The 20,351-nt window shown below is 45.5% G+C and overlaps 1 protein-coding gene across 1 annotated transcript in view; it reads left to right on the forward strand.

Annotated features, from left to right (window-relative positions):
- The window catches only part of PLCB1 (phospholipase C beta 1), a 1,154,983-nt gene that overhangs the window by 1,029,510 nt on the left and 105,122 nt on the right, over nucleotides 1-20,351 (forward strand). The window contains exons 28-30 of the mRNA XM_082249959.1: nucleotides 7,025-7,101; nucleotides 7,205-7,294; nucleotides 9,988-10,045. Of these exons, the coding sequence (XP_082106085.1) occupies nucleotides 7,025-7,101; nucleotides 7,205-7,294; nucleotides 9,988-10,045 (225 nt within the window). The remainder of the gene's footprint in view (nucleotides 1-7,024; nucleotides 7,102-7,204; nucleotides 7,295-9,987; nucleotides 10,046-20,351) is intronic.

The raw sequence follows: 20,351 nt of genomic DNA on the forward strand, positions 1-20,351 counted from the left end.
AAAGGGGGCATGTACGCTGGTCACTGCATTGAAAGGGGGCACGCTGGTCACTGCATTGAAAGGGGGCATGTACGCTGGTCACTACATTGAAAGGGGGCACGCTGGTCACTGCATTGAAAGGGGGCACGCTGGTCACTGCATTGAAAGGGGGCATGTACGCTGGTCACTACATTGAAAGGGGGCATGTACGCTGGTCACTGCATTGAAAGGGGGCATGTACGCTGGTCACTACATTGAAAGGGGGCATGTACGCTGGTCACTGCATTGAAAGGGGGCACGCTGGTCACTGCATTGAAAGGGGGCATGTACGCTGGTCACTACATTGAAAGGGGGCACGCTGGTCACTGCATTGAAAGGGGGCATGTACGCTGGTCACTACATTGAAAGGGGGCATGTACGCTGGTCACTGCATTGAAAGGGGGCATGTACTGTGTGGTCTGTGCTAGGGGGTCTGTACTGTGGGGTTTGTACAAGGGGCCTGTACTGTGGGGTTTGTGCCACTCTGTCAGTGTATCCCATAATAGGGCCCCTGCTCCCTATTATGGGATATACTAGTACTGATGGAGCCCTTAATATGTGATATATTGGGAGAATTGGTTCACGCAAGCAAAATACAGGGGACAAAATGGGTGGGGTCTATAAGGGGTGTGGCTTCTGAGAAATGGGAGGGGCCAAAATAGAAGGGCGGGGTCTTGCGCCCCCCCATCTTAAAACTTCACCAGCCGCCACTGTCCAGAGTGTTGCTGACCGAGTGGAGCTGCTGGGCAGAAGTCTTCAGAAAAAACAGTATCGTGAGTATTCAAGATCTGCCCAGGGGTCTGCCTAGGAAAGGGGACCACTCCAGAAGGTCAAGGGGATCCAGGAGCCAGCTAACCAGTAGTTGTGGCAGTGAAAGGGGGTGCCAAGTCTTAAAGCCCTGAAGATAGGGAAGTGAAAGGGGGCGCCAGGGTGGGCCCTGAAGCGTTCAGCAGTGCAGTCAAAGTATACAGTCAGCTACCTCAGGAAGGAGTACATCAGGGAGCTAAAAAGGACTTTGTTAGTCAAAGGCAAAGTCATAGCGTCAAGTCAGCATTAACAGGCATTCCGCCAGCGTTAACCAGCGTCAAGTCAGCGTTAATCAGCGTCAAGCAGCATTCTCTAGAGTCCCTGCCTAATTGTGCATAGTTCAGTTGTTGGAGTATCCCACTCAACCCTTCTCCCATCCAAGTTTCTTAATAAACATAAAAACCCAAAGATACTGGACTGGTCCTTGTCTCAGTGCTCACACTTGGAAAAACATGTTTAACCACTTGCCGACCGCCGCACGACTATTTACTGCGGCAGTCAGCCTCTCCTGGGCAAACCAACGTAGGACTACGCCGCTCGCCCAGGAGCCTGTAGGGGGCGAGCACGCGCCGCCGGGGGAGAGCGCGCGCCGCCGGAGGCATGCTCCCGCCCCCGCTCGTTCACAGGGATCCCCGCGCGTGTGACCGGCGGCTCCGATGTCTGCCGGCCACTCGCAATCTCCCGCTGGAGAGGGAGAAAGGCAGGTGGCTGATGTAAGCACAGCCGTCTGTCATTCTCCCTGGTCTAACTGCAGAGATCATACGATCCTGCTATGTAGGATCGTATGTCTCTGTGGTTACATCACAAGCCACGCCCCCCCCCCCCCACAGTTAGAATCACACCCCTAGGGATACATTTAACCCACTGATCACCAATAAAGTTAACCCCTTCCCTGCTAGTGTCATTTTTACAGTAACAGTGCATATGTATAGCACTGATTACTGTAGTAATGTCACTGGTCCCCCCAAAAGTGTTAAAAATATCAGTCAAGGGTCCGATCTGTCCGCCGCAATGTCGCAGTACCACAAAAAAAAAATCGCAGATCGCCGCCAATACTAGTTAAAAAAAAAAAAAAACAATAAAAATGACATAAATCTTTCCCGTTGTTAGTAAACGCAATAACTTTTGCGCAAACCCAATCAAAATACGCTTTTTGCGATTATTTTTACCAAAAACATGTAGCAGACAACAAATTAACCTAAAATGTTAAAAAAATTTTGATTTTTACATTTTTTTTTTGAGAATTTCATCTAAAAAAATGTGAAAAATATTGTTCTTTTTTCAAAATTGTCGCTCTTTTTTTGTTTATAGCGCATGATCAAAAAATCGCACAGGTGATCAAATACCACCAAAAGAAAGCTCTGTTTGTGGGAAAAAAAGGACATCAAATTCGTTTGGGTACAGCGTTGTACGACCGCGCAATTGTCCGTTAAAGTCACGCAGTGCCGAATCGCAAAATAGGCCCTGGTCAGGAAGGGGGTAAAATCTTCCGGGGTTTAAGTGGTTAAAAAATTTTGATTTTTACATTTTTTTGAGAATTTCATCTAAAAAAATGTGGAAAATATTGTTATTTTTTCAAAATTGTCGCTCTTTTTTTGTTTATAGCGCAAAAAATAAAAATTGCACAGGTGATCAAATACCACCAAAAGAAAGCTCTATTTGTGGGGAAAAAAGGACATCAATTTAATTTGGGTACAGCGTCGCATTGTCCGTTAAATTCACGCAGTGCCGAATCGCAAAATAGGCTCTGGTCAGGAAGGGGGTAAAATCTTCCGGGGCTTAAGTGGTTAATGACCAGGCCATTTTTTGCAATTTGGCACTGTTATTTTAACTGACAATTGCGCGGTCGTGCGACGCTGTACCTAAAAAAAAATTGATGTCATTTTTTCCCCACAAATAGAGCTTTCTTTTAATGGTATTTGATCACCTGTGCAATTTTTATTTTTTGCGCTATAAACAAAAAAAGAGCGACAATATTCCATTAAAAGCAGGTGGGTCCCAAAAAAATAACAGTACAGTATTCAGAAGTGGGTCTCGGACCAAAAAAGTTTGGGAAGCCCTGCCCTAGAGAATTAGAAAAAAAAAAACTAAACAGTAAAGTTAGCCCAATTTTTTGTATAATGTGAAAGATGATGCTGCGCCGAGAATCGTGATCGTTATTCCAAGCACAAAAAGTGTGATTCCCATTTTATCCAGAATTGTGCAACTCTAAGTGAAGTGAAGCGCTGTGAATACTTTCCGGATGCTCTGTACATTCATTAGACTTTGGCCACCCATGGATTTGCCTTGGGAATTGTTTGGGGTTTAAACATGCCACCCCCACTTGACTCCACCCACCGATTACCGAGAGCCCATACATTTTTACCCTAAAACTACTCCACACATTAAGCAATTAATTTAGGTATTTAAGCCAATTTACATTCTTGGATGATTTAATACTCCTCTGCGATTCTGCATTGTACTCAGAGTAAGGTACAATTAAAGTATCCCCCTGGGCTCCATTTAAATTAATATTTGTTCAGACTTAAATCTACTTTACACATGAATGAGCCAACTGTTCTTTTAATAGGTATTTCATTGATGAATCGTTCATTGTTCAGAACTGGGAAGATTTTTTTTTTTCTCCGACAAATAACAATCCATAATTATGATTTGCATGGTTTTCAGCTGTGGGCTTTTTATCACCTTGTTATAATTCTACGCACAGTTAGAGAATTTTCTGTTTGTGCGATACCTGCAGCTTATTTTATTATTGGACATCTCTATCACTGGAATAATCAGCTCAGTAATCAGAGAAAACTCCGGGGAAGGTATTCTGCGAGCCCCGTCACACTTGAAAGATAGAAGCAGGCTTCCTTTGCTGGACTGTCCTGAAAATGCTAATTTTCTGGCTGTCCTTCTGATCCAATGGCTTTAATGCTTTTTGAGTTACTGACCTAGAATTTTAGGACGTGGAAAGGGCTTAACCACTTCCCACCCAAGGACGTTCCTGTACATCCTTGGGTTTCAGTGGTTATAACGGGATGATGGCGGCACCTACAGGCATCATCCCGGTACCATTCTCTTTACCACTTAAAGTGGTAGTGTTAGAAAACGCTAATTGGCGTTTGGGCATGCGCGAACCACCTCCTGGTATATTCAATGGCCAATGCGCATGCGCGTTCGCAACGTGCGTGACCCCATGCACGTTATGCGTTCACACACCTTAAGTTTTGGCGCCAAAGAAGGCCTATTTAACCACTTTACCACCGGAGGATTTTGCTGTCTTACGTCCAGGCCACTTTTTGCGATTCGGCGCTGTGCGACTTTAACTGACAATTGCGCGGTCATGCAACGCCGTACCCAAACTAAATTTACGTCACCTACAGGCATCATCCCGGTACCATTCTCTTTACCACTTAAAGTGGTAGTGTTAGAAAACGCTAATTGGCGTTCGGGCATGCGCGAACCACCTCCTGGTATCTTCAATGGCCAATGTGCATGCACGTTCGCAACGTGCGTGACCCCATGCACGTTATGCGTTCACACACCTTAAGTTTTGGCGCCAAAGAAGGCCTATTTAACCACTTTACCACCGGAGGATTTTGCTGTCTTACGTCCAGGCCACTTTTTGCGATTCGGCGCTGTGCGACTTTAACTGACAATTGCGCGGTCATGCAACGCCGTACCCGAAAGAAATTTACGTCCTTTTTTTCTCACAAACAAAGCTTTCTTTTGGTGGTATTTGATCACCTGTGCGATTTTTACTTTTTGCGCTATAAACAAAAAAAGAGTGAAAATTTTGAAAAAATAACAATATTTTTCACATTTTTTTATATGAAATTCCCCCCCAAAAAAATGTAAAAATCAAATTTTTTTTATCATTTTTGGCCAATTTGTTTTCTGCTACATATTTGTGGTAAAAAAAATCTCAATAAGCTTATTTTGATTGGTTTGCGCAAAAGTTATTGTGTTTACTAACTAAGGGAAAGATTTCTGTCATTTTTGGTGTTTTTTTTAACGAGTAATGGCGGTGATCTGCGATTTTTTTTTTTTTTGCGGGACTGCGTCATTGCAGCGGACAGATCGGACCCTTGACTGACATTTTTGACACTTTTGGGGGTACCAGTGACATTACTACAGTAATCAGTGCTAAAAATATGCACTGTTACTGTAAAAATGACACTGGCAGGGAAGGGGTTAATTTTATTGGAGAGGGAGGGGTTAATGTATGCCTGGTGCTTACTGACGTGTGTGGGGGGAGGTGACTGAGTGACACAGGGACAGATCGGATGTTCAGCTATGCTGAACCCTGCAATCTGTCACTGCCTGTCACATAGGAGATCCGCCCGCTGTGTTTACACAAGCGGGCGGATCTCCACACTCGATTCCCCGACGATCGGGGAAGAGCAGCGGCGATCGCCGCTGCTCCTCCCCTGACCGGCTCCCGCTGTGACTGAACACAGCGGGAGCGAGCCTCCGGCGGCGCACGTGCGCCACCCACAAGGGGAGGAGTCCAGCGACGTAGGTCTACGTCGCTGGACGATAACGAGCCACATTGCTACAGTAGCAGCAATGTGAGCCAACGTAAAGTGGTTAAAGGCAGCTGGTGCACTTGGACTTTGCTGTTTTGTCTTCAGGTCTCTGTGTTCCTGAACCTTCGTCCTGTTTGATCCCTGTCTGATTCCTGTTGACCTTTGGCTCGTCCCTGACCTCGTTGTTTGCTGCCCGTCCTGACCCCGGCTTGTTTGACTACTCTTTTGGATCATCCTTGTCTGCTTATCCGCCTTCGGACCTTGACCGGTTACCCCCTGGTGGGGCGACCCTGGGGACCGCGACCTGGTATTGTTCCTATTACAAGGAACACAAACTTCCCTTGTAATAGAAATAAGCAGGACAGGGCCTCTTTAATGTGAGATCTGGGGTCAAAAAGACCTCACATCTCACAACTACACTTAAAAGCAATAAAAAACAAAAAACTATTTAAAAAAAAAAAAGAAAAAAGTGCCCTTTAATGCCGGATGGCGGAAGTGATGTTTGAGGTTGCTCCAGTCCTCCAAGGGCATAGAGTCGAGTGGGGGCCATCTTGCCCTCACTCGACTTCCTAGCCAGCACCACAGGGGATTGGATAATTTCCCCCGCTACCAATGGCTCTGGTAAGTGGGAACATGACGGGGAAGCGTCCCTAAAAGTGATCCTGTGGTGAATCCGCTGCTGGGACCATTTTTATGTGAAAGCGGACCGCCTGCTGTGTAAAAAATTACCAGGGTTATGGCAGCCGTCTGAAATTTGTGGGGGATTTGTGCTGGGATGTGGGGGGGGGGGGGACTTTGTGTTTGAAGGGGGGATTTGGAGTGGTGGGAGAGGAATTGTGCTAGTAGGGATGATTGGGGGGTATTTGTGCTAGGAGGGGAAATTTGTGCAGGGATTTGTGCTGGGTTGGGGGGAGAATTTGTTTTAGAGGGGGGATTTGGAGTGAGGGGAGAGGATTTTTGCTAGTAGGGATGTTTAGGGGGATTTGTGCTAGTAGGGATGATTGGGGGGGGATTTGTGCTAGGAGGTGAAATTTGTGGGGGGATTTGTGCTGGGTCATGGGGGGGGACTTTGTGTTAGAAGGGAGGATTTGGAGTGGTGGCAGAGGATTCGTGCTAGCAGGGATGATTGGGGGGGGGATTTGTGCTAGGAGGTGAAAGTTTTGGGGGGATTTGTGCTGGGTTGGGGGGGTAATTTGTGTTACAAGGGGGATTTGTAGTGGGGGGGAGAGGATTTGTGCTAGTAGGGATGATTTGCGGGTATTTGTGCTAGGAGGTGAAATTTGTGGGGGGATTTGTGCTGGGTTGAGGGGAATTTGTGTTAGAAGGGGGATTTAGAGTGGTGGGAAAAGATTTGTGCTAGTAGGGATGATTGGGGGGGGGGGGATTTGTCCTGGGGGACGGATTCATGGGGGGGGGGGCGGATTTGTACAGGGAGGAGGGGGAAATTATACTTAGGGGGTTGGCATGCAGATTAGTGTTCAATTTTTTTTTTGGACAAAGAGGGGATTTTTGCCGACACATAATGCCCATACACCTTTGGGGTACATGTTGGGATGTTCTCCCGGGGCTCTCAATGCCCTTGTCCCGGCACTGAACTGATTGACTTAAAAATCGCTTTATTTTATTTTTTTCTCGTGATTTTCCTTACCATCTCCGATCATCGACATCCCGTATCTCTATTCCAGCTCATCCAGAAACTCACCGATGTGGCGGAGGAGTGCCAGAACAACCAGCTGAAAAAACTCAAGGAGACGTGTGAGAAGTAAGCAGCCGGCTCAGAAAAATCCATCTCATGATCGGCCGGATCGTAGAATTTTATAATGTTTCGTCTTTCTTTATCTTTCTCCATTGGTCTTCCCTTCCAGGGAGAAGAAAGAATTAAAAAAGAAGATGAACAGGAAACGGCAAGAAAAAGTCACGGAAACAAAATCGAAAGACAAAAATCAAATGGAAGAGTAAGTACGGCTCCGTCTGCTCTAGTGATCGACCGATATTGTTTTTTTATTGCCGATACCGATATTTTGGTCATCGCATATCGGTATCAGTCGATATTTTTGGACATTTATAAAATTGTTATTTTTTTTTTTTTACACACAGGTACTCTGGTGGAGGGATCTGGTGATCTAAAAGACCCCAAACCCCTCCTCTGCCCGTAAAAGCATTCAAAACGCCAAGTTTGGCTGTTTTGGATGCTGTAATTTTTTTGAATCTGGCACCGAGTACCTGGAAGGGATGTCATGACATCACTTCCGGGTTTTTGCGTGGAGACCCAATCAGAGCCTGAATGCGGCTTTGATCGGGTCTTCAGCGGCCGTGCAGGCTGGTTGCCCGGGTCTACCGGTGGGATGGGAGACAGGGGCGAGCCGCGGGAGGACGATGGAGGGGGGGGAGACGTCCCCTCCCGCTCCTTGTAATGACAGCCGAGCGGCTTCTCAGCTGCATCGATTGTCATTACAAGACAGCCGACCCTTGGCTATAGACGCCGCTACCGGGGTGAGGCTTCTAGCTGCAGGCATCACTCCGATACAAGCATTTTCCCGAAAATATCGGCAATATCGGTAACCTCAGGGGCCAATTCCGATATATCGGGGAAAGTGCAGATCGGCCCCCAATATATCAGGGAAAGTGCAGATCGGCCCCCAATATATCGGGGAAAGTGCATAGTGCTTTGCCGATAATCGGTCGATACCTAGTCTGCTCTGTGATTGCCACATAGATGGGGAATGCCATCCAATCACCCATAGATAGAACTAACCAAGAGAGCTTTCATGGATCATCATTACAGAATTTAAAGGGTAGCAATAAGAGTTTAGATCAGTTTTATTGTATTTGTATTGACAGGTAAAGTAACATTGCGCAAAATAACAGTATCCACCAGCAAGGTGTACTCACCTATTCACCTCAACTTCCCACCCCTGAATGGGCAAAGTGCCTCTTTAACCACTTCTGGAACGGAAGATTTTCCCCATTAATGACCAGCCCATTTTTTGCAATTCGACACTGCGTTACTTGAACTGACAATTGCACGTTGTGTGACGCTGTACCCAAATAAAATTGATGTCCTTTTTTTCCCACAAACAAAGCTTTCTTATAGTGCTATTTGATCACCTCTGCGATTTTTTATTTTTTGTGCTATAAATAAAAAAAGAGCGACAATTCTGAAAAAATAACAATATTTTTCACATTCTGCTATATAACATTCCTAATAAAAAAAAATATAAATGACATTTTTTCATCATTTTAGGCCAATTTGTATTCTGCTACATATTTTTGGTAAAAAAAATAAATAAATCGCAATAAGTGTATATTGATTGGTTTGCACAAAATGTATTGCGTTATAGGTCTATGTGTTCATGCAGCAAGCCCGTCACCCCCCCCCCCACAGCTAGAAAACACCCCCTAGGGACACATTTAACCCTTTGATTGCCCCCTGGTGTTAACCCCTTCCCTGCCAGTGACATTATTACAGTAACAGTGCATATTATTTAGCACTGATCACTGTATTAATGTCACTGGTCTCCCCAAAAGTGTCAAAAATGTCAGTTAGGGGTCCGATCTGTCCACCACAATGTCGCAGTCCTGCTAGAAATCACAGATCGCCGCCATTACTAGTAAATAAATAAATAAAATACAAATGAGATAAATCTTTCTCCTAGTTTGTAGACGCGATAACTTTTGCGCAAATGGTGAGCAGGTAGTCTCTGCCAAATGGTGAGCAGGTAGTCTCTGCCAAATGGTGAGCAGATAGCCTTATAAAGCTCTGTATGTGTTACTGATTGCAGATCCTGCTTGGATCAATGTCTGAATGTTGAAGTATTTCCATTGAGGCCACCAGCCCAACATTTATATTATTACTGTTTTATTTCTAAAATAAAGATTCTGGCAGGAAATAATTCAAATATTATCCTCTGTCCTGAATATGCCTGTACCTTTGACCCCAGAAACCTGTTTGCTGGGTATATTAGATGAAATAACATGGTCTAGATATCACATGATAATGCTTAGAGAAACGCTGTTTATGGCAAGGAAAACAATCACAGTTAAGTGGATTCAAGTGAAGCCCCCTGTTGTTAAGAACTGGATAAGAGCGGTAAATCAGATTTTACCATTTGAAAAAGTATTGTATATGCATGGAGGATGCTCAACGAAATATAATAAAATTTGGGATAATTGGAGTCAATCAACATTAACCAATGGTTGAATATAAGTAGATAACTAAGAGGATATAGAGGGATGCATATAGTATGATGAGGAAATAAATCTATGAATGCAATGGAGCAAGGGGTTGGGGCACACCGGGACAACGGCGATCAATTAAGCTAAATGGATATACCTTGGCATAAAGAGATTATGAATACTAAGTAAACAGATAATTATTTGGATATTGTATAATTTTTTTATTTTATATTGTTTTGTCCCTTTGTTGAAAGGACGTTTGGAATGTTCGTTTTTATGCACATATTGAAATAAAAAGAATAAAATAAAAAAAATAAAGATTTTCTGCACATACAGATCCAAAGCCATTGTAGTTTCTCATTAGCCCCTAGTGTCATTGGGGATTTGGTACTGTTTATGTTCTTCTTTGTTGCAATACTTTAATTTCATAATACATCAAAATCTAACGGTGACCTTTATATTTGCTCCACAGGGAGAAGACGGAGATGATCCGATCATATATCCAGGAAGTGGTGCAGTACATTAAAAGGGTGCGTCTTTGATTTCATTGTGTTCGTATGGAAAATCCACGTCTTCTTCTTAATGGTGAAAATGTGGTTACTGGCCCATGCTGGGCAGACTCTTACCATCAGCCAAATGACTGTAATACATTAGGTAGTGGAAATATCATTGTGCTTGCAGAAATAAAATGAGTAATTTGTAGAGTAAAAATCCAATCTACAGCAACGAACAGGAAGTATGTCTGTAGAAGCGTAAACCATGGATGTCATATCTATGGTTGAGTCTCGAGAGACACGGGTGTAATGTTTCACTTTGGTAATGAAGGCAAATAGAAAAAAAAGCTTTTTTTTTAGTCAGAGTCTCGAGCAGCTGTGCATAGTAACCAATCAGCTCCCAACCTCAGCTTGGTCGTTAAAGCTTTGAGAATGAAAGCTAGAAACTGATTGGTTGTCATACACAGTTGCTCCGGTCTTGGTAAATTCCCCATACAGTACATTTCCTGGGCATGACATAGCAACAGGTTCACTTAAAAAAAGACCTGACCACTCCTTATACTTGCCTTCCCTTCTACCCCTTATTATTTGATTGAAGTTTACACACAACTAAGGACCCCCCTTGTTACATCAGTCTAGCCAGGTCATTGGCTGGTCAGTCAACCAGTGCGGCATCATGGAAGGAAGGGGAGAGGGCAGGCTCGCTGATAGGGGAGGTATAAGCAGTTCTCCTCTACCAGACCTGGGCCCAAGTGGGTCCGGGGGGGGGGGGCTAGTTCTGGTAGGGACTGTCTGTGGGCAGGGCTGCCTTTAGAAATCATGGAGCCCTGTACAGTCTACCTGACAAGGACTCCCACATGACAGGACCTGAGCCCGACCACTCTTTCCCTTAGCCTTCAGGATATGTAACATACAGTCTGTCCATGTATTTAACATACAGGGTGCAAGTATCGGGTGTATACAATTTACAAAATGTAAGCGTCAGGAGTATGTAATGTAATGTACAGAGTGCAGGGGTCAGGAGTGGGTAACGCAAAGAGTGCAGAGCTTAAGAGTGGGTGGTGTACAGATTGCAGAGCTCAGGAGCGGGTAATGTACAGAGTACAGGGCTCATGGGTGGGTAATGTACAGAGTACATTGCTCACGGATGGGTAATGTACAGAGTGTAGGGCTCAGGAGTGGGTAATGTACAGAGTACAGGGCTCAGGGGTGGGTTATGTACAGAGTACAGGGCTCAGGGGTGGGTAATGTACAGAGTGCAGGGCTCAGGTGTGGGTAATGTACAGAGTACAGGGCTCAGGGGTGGGTAATGTACAGAGTGCAGGGCTCAGGGGTGGGTAATGTACAGAGTGCAGGGCTCAGGAATGGGTAATGTACAGAGTACAGGGCTCAGGGGTGGGTAATTTACAGAGCACAGAGCTCAGGGGTGGGTAATGTACAGAGTACAGGGTGCAGGGGTGGTTAATGTACGGAGTACAGGGCTCAGGGGTGGGTAATTTACAGAGTACAGGGCTCAGGGGTGGGTTATGTACAGAGTACAGGGCTCAGGAGTGGGTAATGTACAGAGTGCAGGGCTCAGGAGTGGGTAATGTACAGAGTACAGGGCTCAGGGGTGGGTAATGTACAGAGTACAGGGCTCAGGGGTGGGTAATGTACAGAGTGCAGGGCTCAGGAGTGGGTAATGTACAGAGTACAGGGCTCAGGGGTGGGTAATGTACGGAGTACAGGGCTCAGGGGTGGGTAATGTACAGAGTACAGGGCTCAGGGGTGGGTTATGTACGGAGTACAGGGCTCAGGGGTGGGTTATGTACAGAGTACAGGGCTCAGGGGTGGGTTATGTACAGAGTGCAGGGCTCAGGAGTGGGTAATGTACAGAGTACAGGGCTCAGGGGTGGGTAATGTACAGAGTACAGGGCTCAGGGGTGGGTAATGTACAGGGCTCAGGGGTGGGTAATTTACAGAGTACAGGGCTCAGGGGTGGGTTATGTACAGAGTGCAGGGCTCAGGAGTGGGTAATGTACAGAGTGCAGGGCTCAGGAGTGGGTAATGTACAGAGTACAGGGCTCAGGGGTGGGTAATGTACAGGGCTCAGGGGTGGGTAATTTACAGAGTACAGGGCTCAGGGGTGGGTTATGTACAGAGTGCAGGGCTCAGGAGTGGGTAATGTACAGAGTACAGGGCTCAGGGGTGGGTAATGTACAGAGTACAGGGCTCAGGGGTGGGTAATGTACAGAGTGCAGGGCTCAGGAGTGGGTAATGTACAGAGTACAGGGCTCAGGGGTCGGTAATGTACAGGGCTCAGGGGTGGGTAATTTACAGAGTACAGGGCTCAGGGGTGGGTTATGTACAGAGTGCAGGGCTCAGGAGTGGGTAATGTACGGAGTACAGGGCTCAGGGGTGGGTAATTTACAGAGTACAGGGCTCAGGGTTGCGTAATGTACAGAGTACAGGGCTCAGGGGTGGGTAATGTACAGAGTGCAGGGCTCAGGGGTGCGTAATGTACAGAGTACAGGGCTCAGGAGTGGGTAATGTACTGAGTATAGGGCTCAGGGGTGCGTAATGTACAGAGTACAGGGCTCAGGGGTGGGTAATGTACAGATTACAGGGCACAGGGGTGGGTAATGTACAGAGTGCAGGGCTCAGGGGTGGGTTATGTACAGAGTGCAGGGCTCAGGGGTGGGTAATGTACAGAGTACAGGGCTCAGGGGTGGGTAATGTACAGAGTACAGGGCACAGAGGTGGGTAATGTACAGAGTACAGGGCTCAGAGGTGAGTAATGCACAGAGTCCGATGCTGCATCTGTCCCCCGCCAGCTCTAAGACTGAGAACCGAGCGATCAAACACAGCTCAGTTCTCAGGGCTCCCCGAGCAGAGAGCTGATGACTGTCAGTCACCAGCTCTCTGCTCTGCCCCCCACGCTCGCTGGAGTGCTGGGCTGTGGAGGGGGCAGGAGCAGTCAGCGACGGCTCTCAGTGGCTCACTGAGGGGCTGAGCCAGGTGCCGGTCCAAGCATGTGGGCGGATCCCGCCCCAGCCTGTACTGACTCTGTAATGTCAGCAGACAGCGGACTTCAGCCCGCTGTCTGCTGAAAATGGGTCACAGGAGTACTCAATGAAATGCACTCCTGTGATCCACAGGAGAAGTACAGCCAAGCGCGCTTTGGCTGTACTTCTCCTTTAATGTATTTTTTCCTGAGAATATGCGCTTGATAAATAGCCGCACAAATATAGTGCACCAAAAAAACTGCAACTGCCAACATTTTGTTGACCAGGATCTCTGCTTTCAGAAAATATATACATTCTTCGGGGGTAACAGACATTTCTAGCAAAAAAAAAAAATGTGTGCAAAAAGTTAAAACGTTGCCCCGGTAGACAAAATGTTAAACAATAAAGAGTTTTGTGGATGGCAGTTTCCAGCTTGTTCTTAGTCTTGTAACAGAAAGCCATGCATACCCCCCACACACTCTCTGTGCCCTAAATTGTCTGTGCATCTTATGCAACTAAAAATATTCACAAACTAGAAGCTTTTCTGTAATTGTGCCTGGAGACAGAGAACAACTCAATCTGCTTTAACAAGTCAAGCACTACACAAAGAGGGCCATTCATGATATATATATATATATATCTATAGGCACACCCTGGCATTTCCATGTATGTTCATTTAGGTTTCTCCAGTGTAATAATTAGTTTTAAAGAGAAAAGAATGCTATATCGCAATGCTTGTACCATGGTCTAGGCCTATGGGTCTAATTTTGCTTCAGTTATTTCCAAGCTTTCTCTGTGACCTTGTTATCTCTCTTTTTTGCTGGTCACATGATCATCTATCAGATTACATAACCTGTGTGAGAGAGAAAGAGGACAAAGATTTTATTCAATATCATACTGTATATGTGGGTTAAAGGGGCCTCTTACTTTACATTGTACTTTGTGCATTGTATATATTAGAAAGTAAAGGAAGAATTCATTTTGGGGAGATTTATACTACATTATAGTACTCCTAATATTTTTTGGCCTTACATAGTTACATAGTTACATAGTTAGTGAGGTTGAAAAAAGACATCAGTCCATCCAGTTCAACCTATGATGTGTGTGTGTGTTTGCTGTTAACCGTACATTGTATACCCCTGTATGTTGTGGTCTTTAACCACTTTACCACCGGAGGATTTTGCTGTCTTACGTCTGGGCCACTTTTTGCGATTCAGCGCTGTGCGACTTTAACTGACAATTGCGCGGTCGTGCGACGCCATACCCAAATGAAATTGACGTCTTTTTTTTTCCCACAAACAGAGCTTTCTTTTGGTGGTATTTGATCACCTGTGTGATTTTTACTTTTTGCGCTATAAACAAAAAATAGAGTACATTTTGAAAAAATAACAATATTTTTCAAATTTTTTTATATGAAATTCCCCCCCCCAAAAAAATGTAAAAATCTAAAATTTTTCTAAATTTTTGGCCAATTTGTTTTCTGCTACCTATGTTTGGTAAAAAAAAATCGCAATAAGCGTATTTTGATTGGTTTGCGCAAAAGTTATTGCGTTTACCAACTAAGGGAAAGATTTCTGTCATTTTTGGTGTTTTTTTTTTTTAACGAGTAATGGCGGCGATCTGCGATTTTTTTTGCGGGACTGCGACATTGGGGCGGACAGATCGGACCCTTGACTGACATTTTTGACACTTTTGGGGTTACCAGTGACATTACTGCAGTAATCAGTGCTATACATATGCACTGTTACTGTAAAAATGACACTGGTAGTGAAGGGGTTAATTTTTATTGGTGATCAAGGGGTTAATGTATGCCTGGTGCTTACTGACGTGTGTGGGGGGAGGTGACTATGTGACACAAGGACAGATCAAGGGTTCAGCTATGCTGAACTCTGCAATCTGACCCTGCCTGTCACTTCGGAGATCCGCCCGCTTGTGTTTACACAAGCGGGCCGATCTCCACACTCGATTCCCCGACGATCGGGGAAGAGCAGCGGCGATCGCCGCCGCTCCTCCCCTGGCCCGACTCCCGCTGTGACTGAATACAGCGGGAGAGAGCCTCCGGCGGCGCGCGCGCGAGCCGCCTAGAAGGGGGAGGGTCTGCCGACGTAGGTCTACGTCGTCAGACCTACAAGAGCCACTTTGCAGCAGTAGGCTCAATGTGAGCAGCGGTAAAGTGGTTAAGGTGCCCATCTAATAGTTTTTTGAAACTATCGATGCTCCCTGCTGATACCACTGCTTGCGGAAGAGAATTCCACATCCTTACTGCTCTCACAGTGAAGAACCCCCTACGTATTTTAAGGTTAAACCGCCTTCTTCTCATAACCTTTCCCTACCCCCTTCCTATAGACTAGGGGCTTGTTCTCACCAGTAACATCATCATCGTTTATTTTGCTGCGTTTTCCAGGGCAGGTAATGTTCGAACTTGAGATTACGCATTGGGGTTATTTTACTAAAAGAGCACAGGATGGGCTCTTATATTAGTGAATAAAGTGAATCTGTGTTCCTTCTGAGTTCACAATCTTGTGCAGGGGAATTAGAAAAAAAATGTATGATTAAAGTGAACATGGCTTGGCTTTGTTCATTAAGCCAAATACACTTTCTGTGCTTTTCTGTTAAATCACAAAGTGCAAAAGTGAATATATCGGCGCAAACAATTGGCTGTATGCAATCAACTAAAGGTGCTAAAAAAAGGCTGCTATACAAACTGGGTTTACCACTACAAAGCAATTCAATAATCCAAAACGACGGCACAGCGCTAATAAGGTGCATTCAGTGATAATATGTAAAAATAAAAGAACATATATCTATGCAATATTAAGGTGCTAAAGTACATAAATCTGTGAAGTATTAAAGTGCCATAGTACAAAATAACTGTGCAATATTAAGGTGCTATTATATTTACTTTATTATCACTGAATGCACCTTATTAGCGCTGTACCGTTGTTTTGGATTTTCTGTTAAATTAACTCCATTGCTTTGATAAGCACTTGTTCCCACCTATGTATTCCATTAAGTTGCATGGCTTGAGTGTCTTGTCTATTATGTTGAGTGTCTTGTCAATTATGTTGGATGTCTTGTCCATTGAATTAGGTGTCTTGACCATTGATTTAGAAGTCTTTTTTGTTTTGTTGGGTGTCTTGCCTATTAAGTTGGATGATTTGTTTGTTGATTTGGGTGCCTTGTCTGTTATGTTGGTTGCCTTGTCTGTTGAGTTGGGTGTCTTGTTTATTAGGTTGCATGTCTAGTCAGTTATGTTGGGTGTCTTGGACGTAGAGTTGGGTGGCTTGTCTGTGGAGTTGGGTGGCTTGTCTGTTGAGTTGGGTGACTTTTCTGTTGAGTTGGGTGACTTTTCTGTTGAGTTGGGTGACTTTTCTGTTGAGTTGGGTGACTTGCCTGTTGAGTTGGGTATCTTATCTGTTGAGTTGGGTGTCTTGTCTGTTGAGTTGGAAGTCTTGTCTGTTGAATTTGAGATCTTGCCTGTTAAATAGGAGGTCTTGTCTCTTAAGTTAGAGGTCTTGTCTATTGAGTTGGGTGTCTTGTCCATTAAGTTGCATGTCTTGTCCGCTATCTTGGGTGTCTTGGATGATGAGTTGGGTGACTTGTCTGTTTCGTTGGCTATCTTCTCCTTTATGTTGGGTGTCTTGTGTGCTGAGTTGGGTTTCTTGTCTGTTGATTTGGGTATCTTGTCTGTTGAGTTGGGTATCTTGTCTGTTGAGTTGGTAATCTTGTCTGTTGAGTTGGAAGTCTTGTCTGTTGAATTTGAGATCTTGCCTGTTAAATAGGAGGTCTTGTCTCTTAAGTTAGAGGTCTTGTCTATTGAGTTGGGTGTCTTGTCCATTAAGTTGCATGTCTTGTCCGCTATCTTGGGTGTCTTGGATGATGAGTTGGAAGTCTTGTCTTTTTCGTTGGCTATCTTCTCCGTTATGTTGGGTGTCTTGTATGCTGAGTTGGGTATCTTTTCTGTTGATTTGGGTATCTTGTCTGTTGATTTGGGTATCTTGTCTGTTGATTTGGGTATCTTGTCTGTTGAGTTGGGTATCTTGTCTGTTGAGTTGGGTATATTGTTTGTTGAGTTGGAAGTCTTGTCTGTTGAATTGGAGGTCTTGTCTGTTGAATTGGAGGTCTTGTCTGTTAAATTGGAGGACCGTCTGTTAAATTGGAGGTCTTGTCTGTTAAATTGGAAGACCGTCTGTTACAATGGAGGTCTTGTCTGTTAAATTGGAGGTCTTGTCTGTTGAGTTGGAGATCTTGTCTGTTGGGTTGGAGGTGTTGTCTATTGAGTTGGGTGTCTTGTCCCATTGAGTTAGGCATTTTCTCCATTATTTTGGTTGCCTTGTCTTTTGAGTTGGAAATCTTGTCTGTTGAGTCTTGCATTCTGCATTTTTGATGTTAGCCTTTGTTAAATACATCGGAAATGCAAGGCAGTGTGCTTTATCACAACATACACATCTTTTCGAATTTGGCCTACCTCTTGCGTGCCCTGTATTTGAGTATTTTAAAGGTATAAATATACTCTCCGTGCCATAGCTTAGTGGTTGGTCATCTACAGGTAACAAAGAATACCTTATGTGATATGTATCAATACTACAATCAGGCATGTCATTTTGGGAGACGGTCTGGGTAGCTAGTCTCTGTATATGTGTATTTTTTTTAAGTGTGTGTATATATATATATTTCTCTAGCGCTCATTGACAGACGTAGTCCTCGGTGATACAGCACCTTCGGGTTATGTTGCCTCCACAGGAGCAGGACTAGACAGGAAATTAAAAAGCTCTGGCCACACCCTAGGGGCAGTCCCAGAGGGTATATCCTCTCTCTCTCTGCCTCAGCAAATCAGTTATTTTCTGTCTAGTTAGGAGTAAGGACCTAGATACCTTGCTGGGATCTTAGGTCCTGGCAAGATTTTTTTCTTAACCACTTGCCGACCGCCGCACGACTATCTACGGCGGCGGTCAGCCCCTCACAGGCAAAGTGACGTAGGTCTACGTCGCTCGCCTGTGAGGGTTTAGGGAGCGAGCGCGCGCCGCCGGAGGCGCGCTCCCGCTCCCGCGTGGTCACGGACCCCCCCGCGCGTGTGACCGGCGGACCCGATCGCCGCCGGCCACTCTGCGATCGGCGGGGGAGAGGGAGATAGTCAGGCAGCTTGTGTAAACAAGCTGCCTGTCATTCTCCTCTCTGTATGAGAGATGATCACATGGATCTACTATGTAGATCCATTGATCACTCTGCATACAGTTGAAGCCACAGCCAATCACAGTTAGAATCACGCCCCTAGGGACACACACAGCCCCTCCCTCTCAAATAAAGTTAACCCTTTCACTACCAGTGCATTTTTACAGTAACAGTGCATATATATAGCACTGATTACTGTAGAAATGTCACTGGTAACCCCAAAAGTGTCAAAAATGTCAGTCAAGGGTCCGATCTGTCCGCCGCAATGTCGCAGTACCGCAAAAAAAATCGCAGATCGCCGCCATTACGCGTTAAAAAAAAAAACAACAAAAATGACAAAAATCTTTCCCTTTGTTAGTAAACGCAATAACTTTTGCGCAAACCAATCAAAATACGCTTTTTGCGATTTTTTTTACCAAACATAGGTAGCATAAAACAAATTGGCCGAAAATATTAAAAAATTTTGATTTTTACATTTTTTTTGGGGGAATTTCATATAAAAAAAAGGGAAAAATATTGCTATTTTTGCAAAATTTACGCTCTTTTTTTGTTTATAGCGCGTGATCAAAAAATCGCACAGGTGATCAAATACCGCCAAAAGAAAGCTCTGTTTGTGGGAAAAAAAGGACGCCAAATTCGTTTAGGTACAGCGTCGCACGACCGCGCAATTGTCCGTTAAAGTCACGCAGTGCCGAATCGCAAAATACCCTCTGGTCGTTTAGCAGCCAAATCCTCCGGGGCTTAAGTGGTTAAAAGATTTTTTAGACAGCTTTTTTTCTCCAGTGTTCCTGTGAGATCTTCAAGCAAGAAAGCTGAACTGGGCGACAGGCTGGATGTTGAGATCCGGTGGTCACCCCAGTTCAGCCTACGAGCGCGTGCAGGCCATAGCTCCGCGCTGGGTCGGCCGCGACAAAGTCCCATTAAAGGACTGACCCCGCGAGTTAAACGTCTCGCTGAAACGCCAAAGACCATGAGTCACGGCGTCCATATCGGTCGACAGCCCTCCCGCCTCGGTGGAGAGGGGTACTGTCAGGAGTTGGTGCCCGCCTGGTTCCGGTATGGTGAGTAGTATGTTCCCCCTTTTCCCCTGACGGGTCTTGTGGTGAACGCGGGCCCCTCTCTGTATGGTAAGATAGAGTCCCTCTCTATCCTATAAATGACACAGATCCTCCTACTTTGAGTGTGATTTTATGTGCAAAAGCCAGGAGGCTTGGTTTGGGAGCTAACAATCTAATTGTATACATGTTAAAAAGATTGTAATCAGTGGCATTCTGGGAATCTTACGGTGATAAGAATAAGCTACCTACCAGTCAGAAGCCACGGACATGTAGACTGCCTTCCTAATCAGATCTCCAGCTATTAGCAGGCCTCCCGAATGGCCATGCGGTCCGCCAGGGCCGGTACCGCCAACCACGCCAAATCCCCATGCAGAGAGAGCGTTGTGTGCCCTGCAGCACACCGCTATTCAGTACAGGCCGCCGCCATTTTTTTTGCTGGATCGCACGAGCCGCCATTTTGGCGTAGCCTCGTGTCTCCAGCATGGGGGCGGCCATGTTTGAGGTGATCCAAACACCTCGTGGAGCTAGGGGAGGCGCCGGAAGGCGTGCAGAGGGGCGGAGCCGCCTCCTTTCTTCCTGGGCAGCCAGCCAAAAGACTTCCTGTTTGTCAAGACAGCGCTGTAACCTGTTGCAGATAAACTCTGAGCATCAAGTGGTGAGCCTGGGGGTCTATCTCTCTCTCTTTCGATCGATAGGGATCTCTAGCAGGTAACACTAAGGGGCTTTTTGTGGCGCTGGGGGTCCGAAAAAAAAAAAAAAAAAGTTTTTTATTTTTGTATTATATTATCCAGGAAGTGACTGGAATTATCATGGACCCTGCCACACATATTCCCCCACCTGTTTCCCTCGAGGGGGCCACGGGACCCGCCGGTGCACAGAGTGTAGAGTCATTTACAGCAATTTTGGAGTCTATGGTGGCTCGGGTGGAGGCGGCCTGTCAGGGACGGGGGTCAAGGAAGCGACCCCCGCCTACCCCTATACTATCTGACACCTCTGACTCAGATTCAGAGATGGTCACTGCAGTTGCAGGTTCCTCTGCAAGGGCTGTTATCTCAGGTAAAGCCCCCTCAGACAGTGAGGAGGACGCTTCTTCTCCCGCTATAATTCAGGAAGAAGCATTGGTGGACG

This window comes from Pelophylax lessonae (assembly GCF_965119305.1).
Source record: "Pelophylax lessonae genome assembly, chromosome: 3".
Classification (NCBI taxonomy): Eukaryota; Metazoa; Chordata; class Amphibia; order Anura; family Ranidae; genus Pelophylax; species Pelophylax lessonae.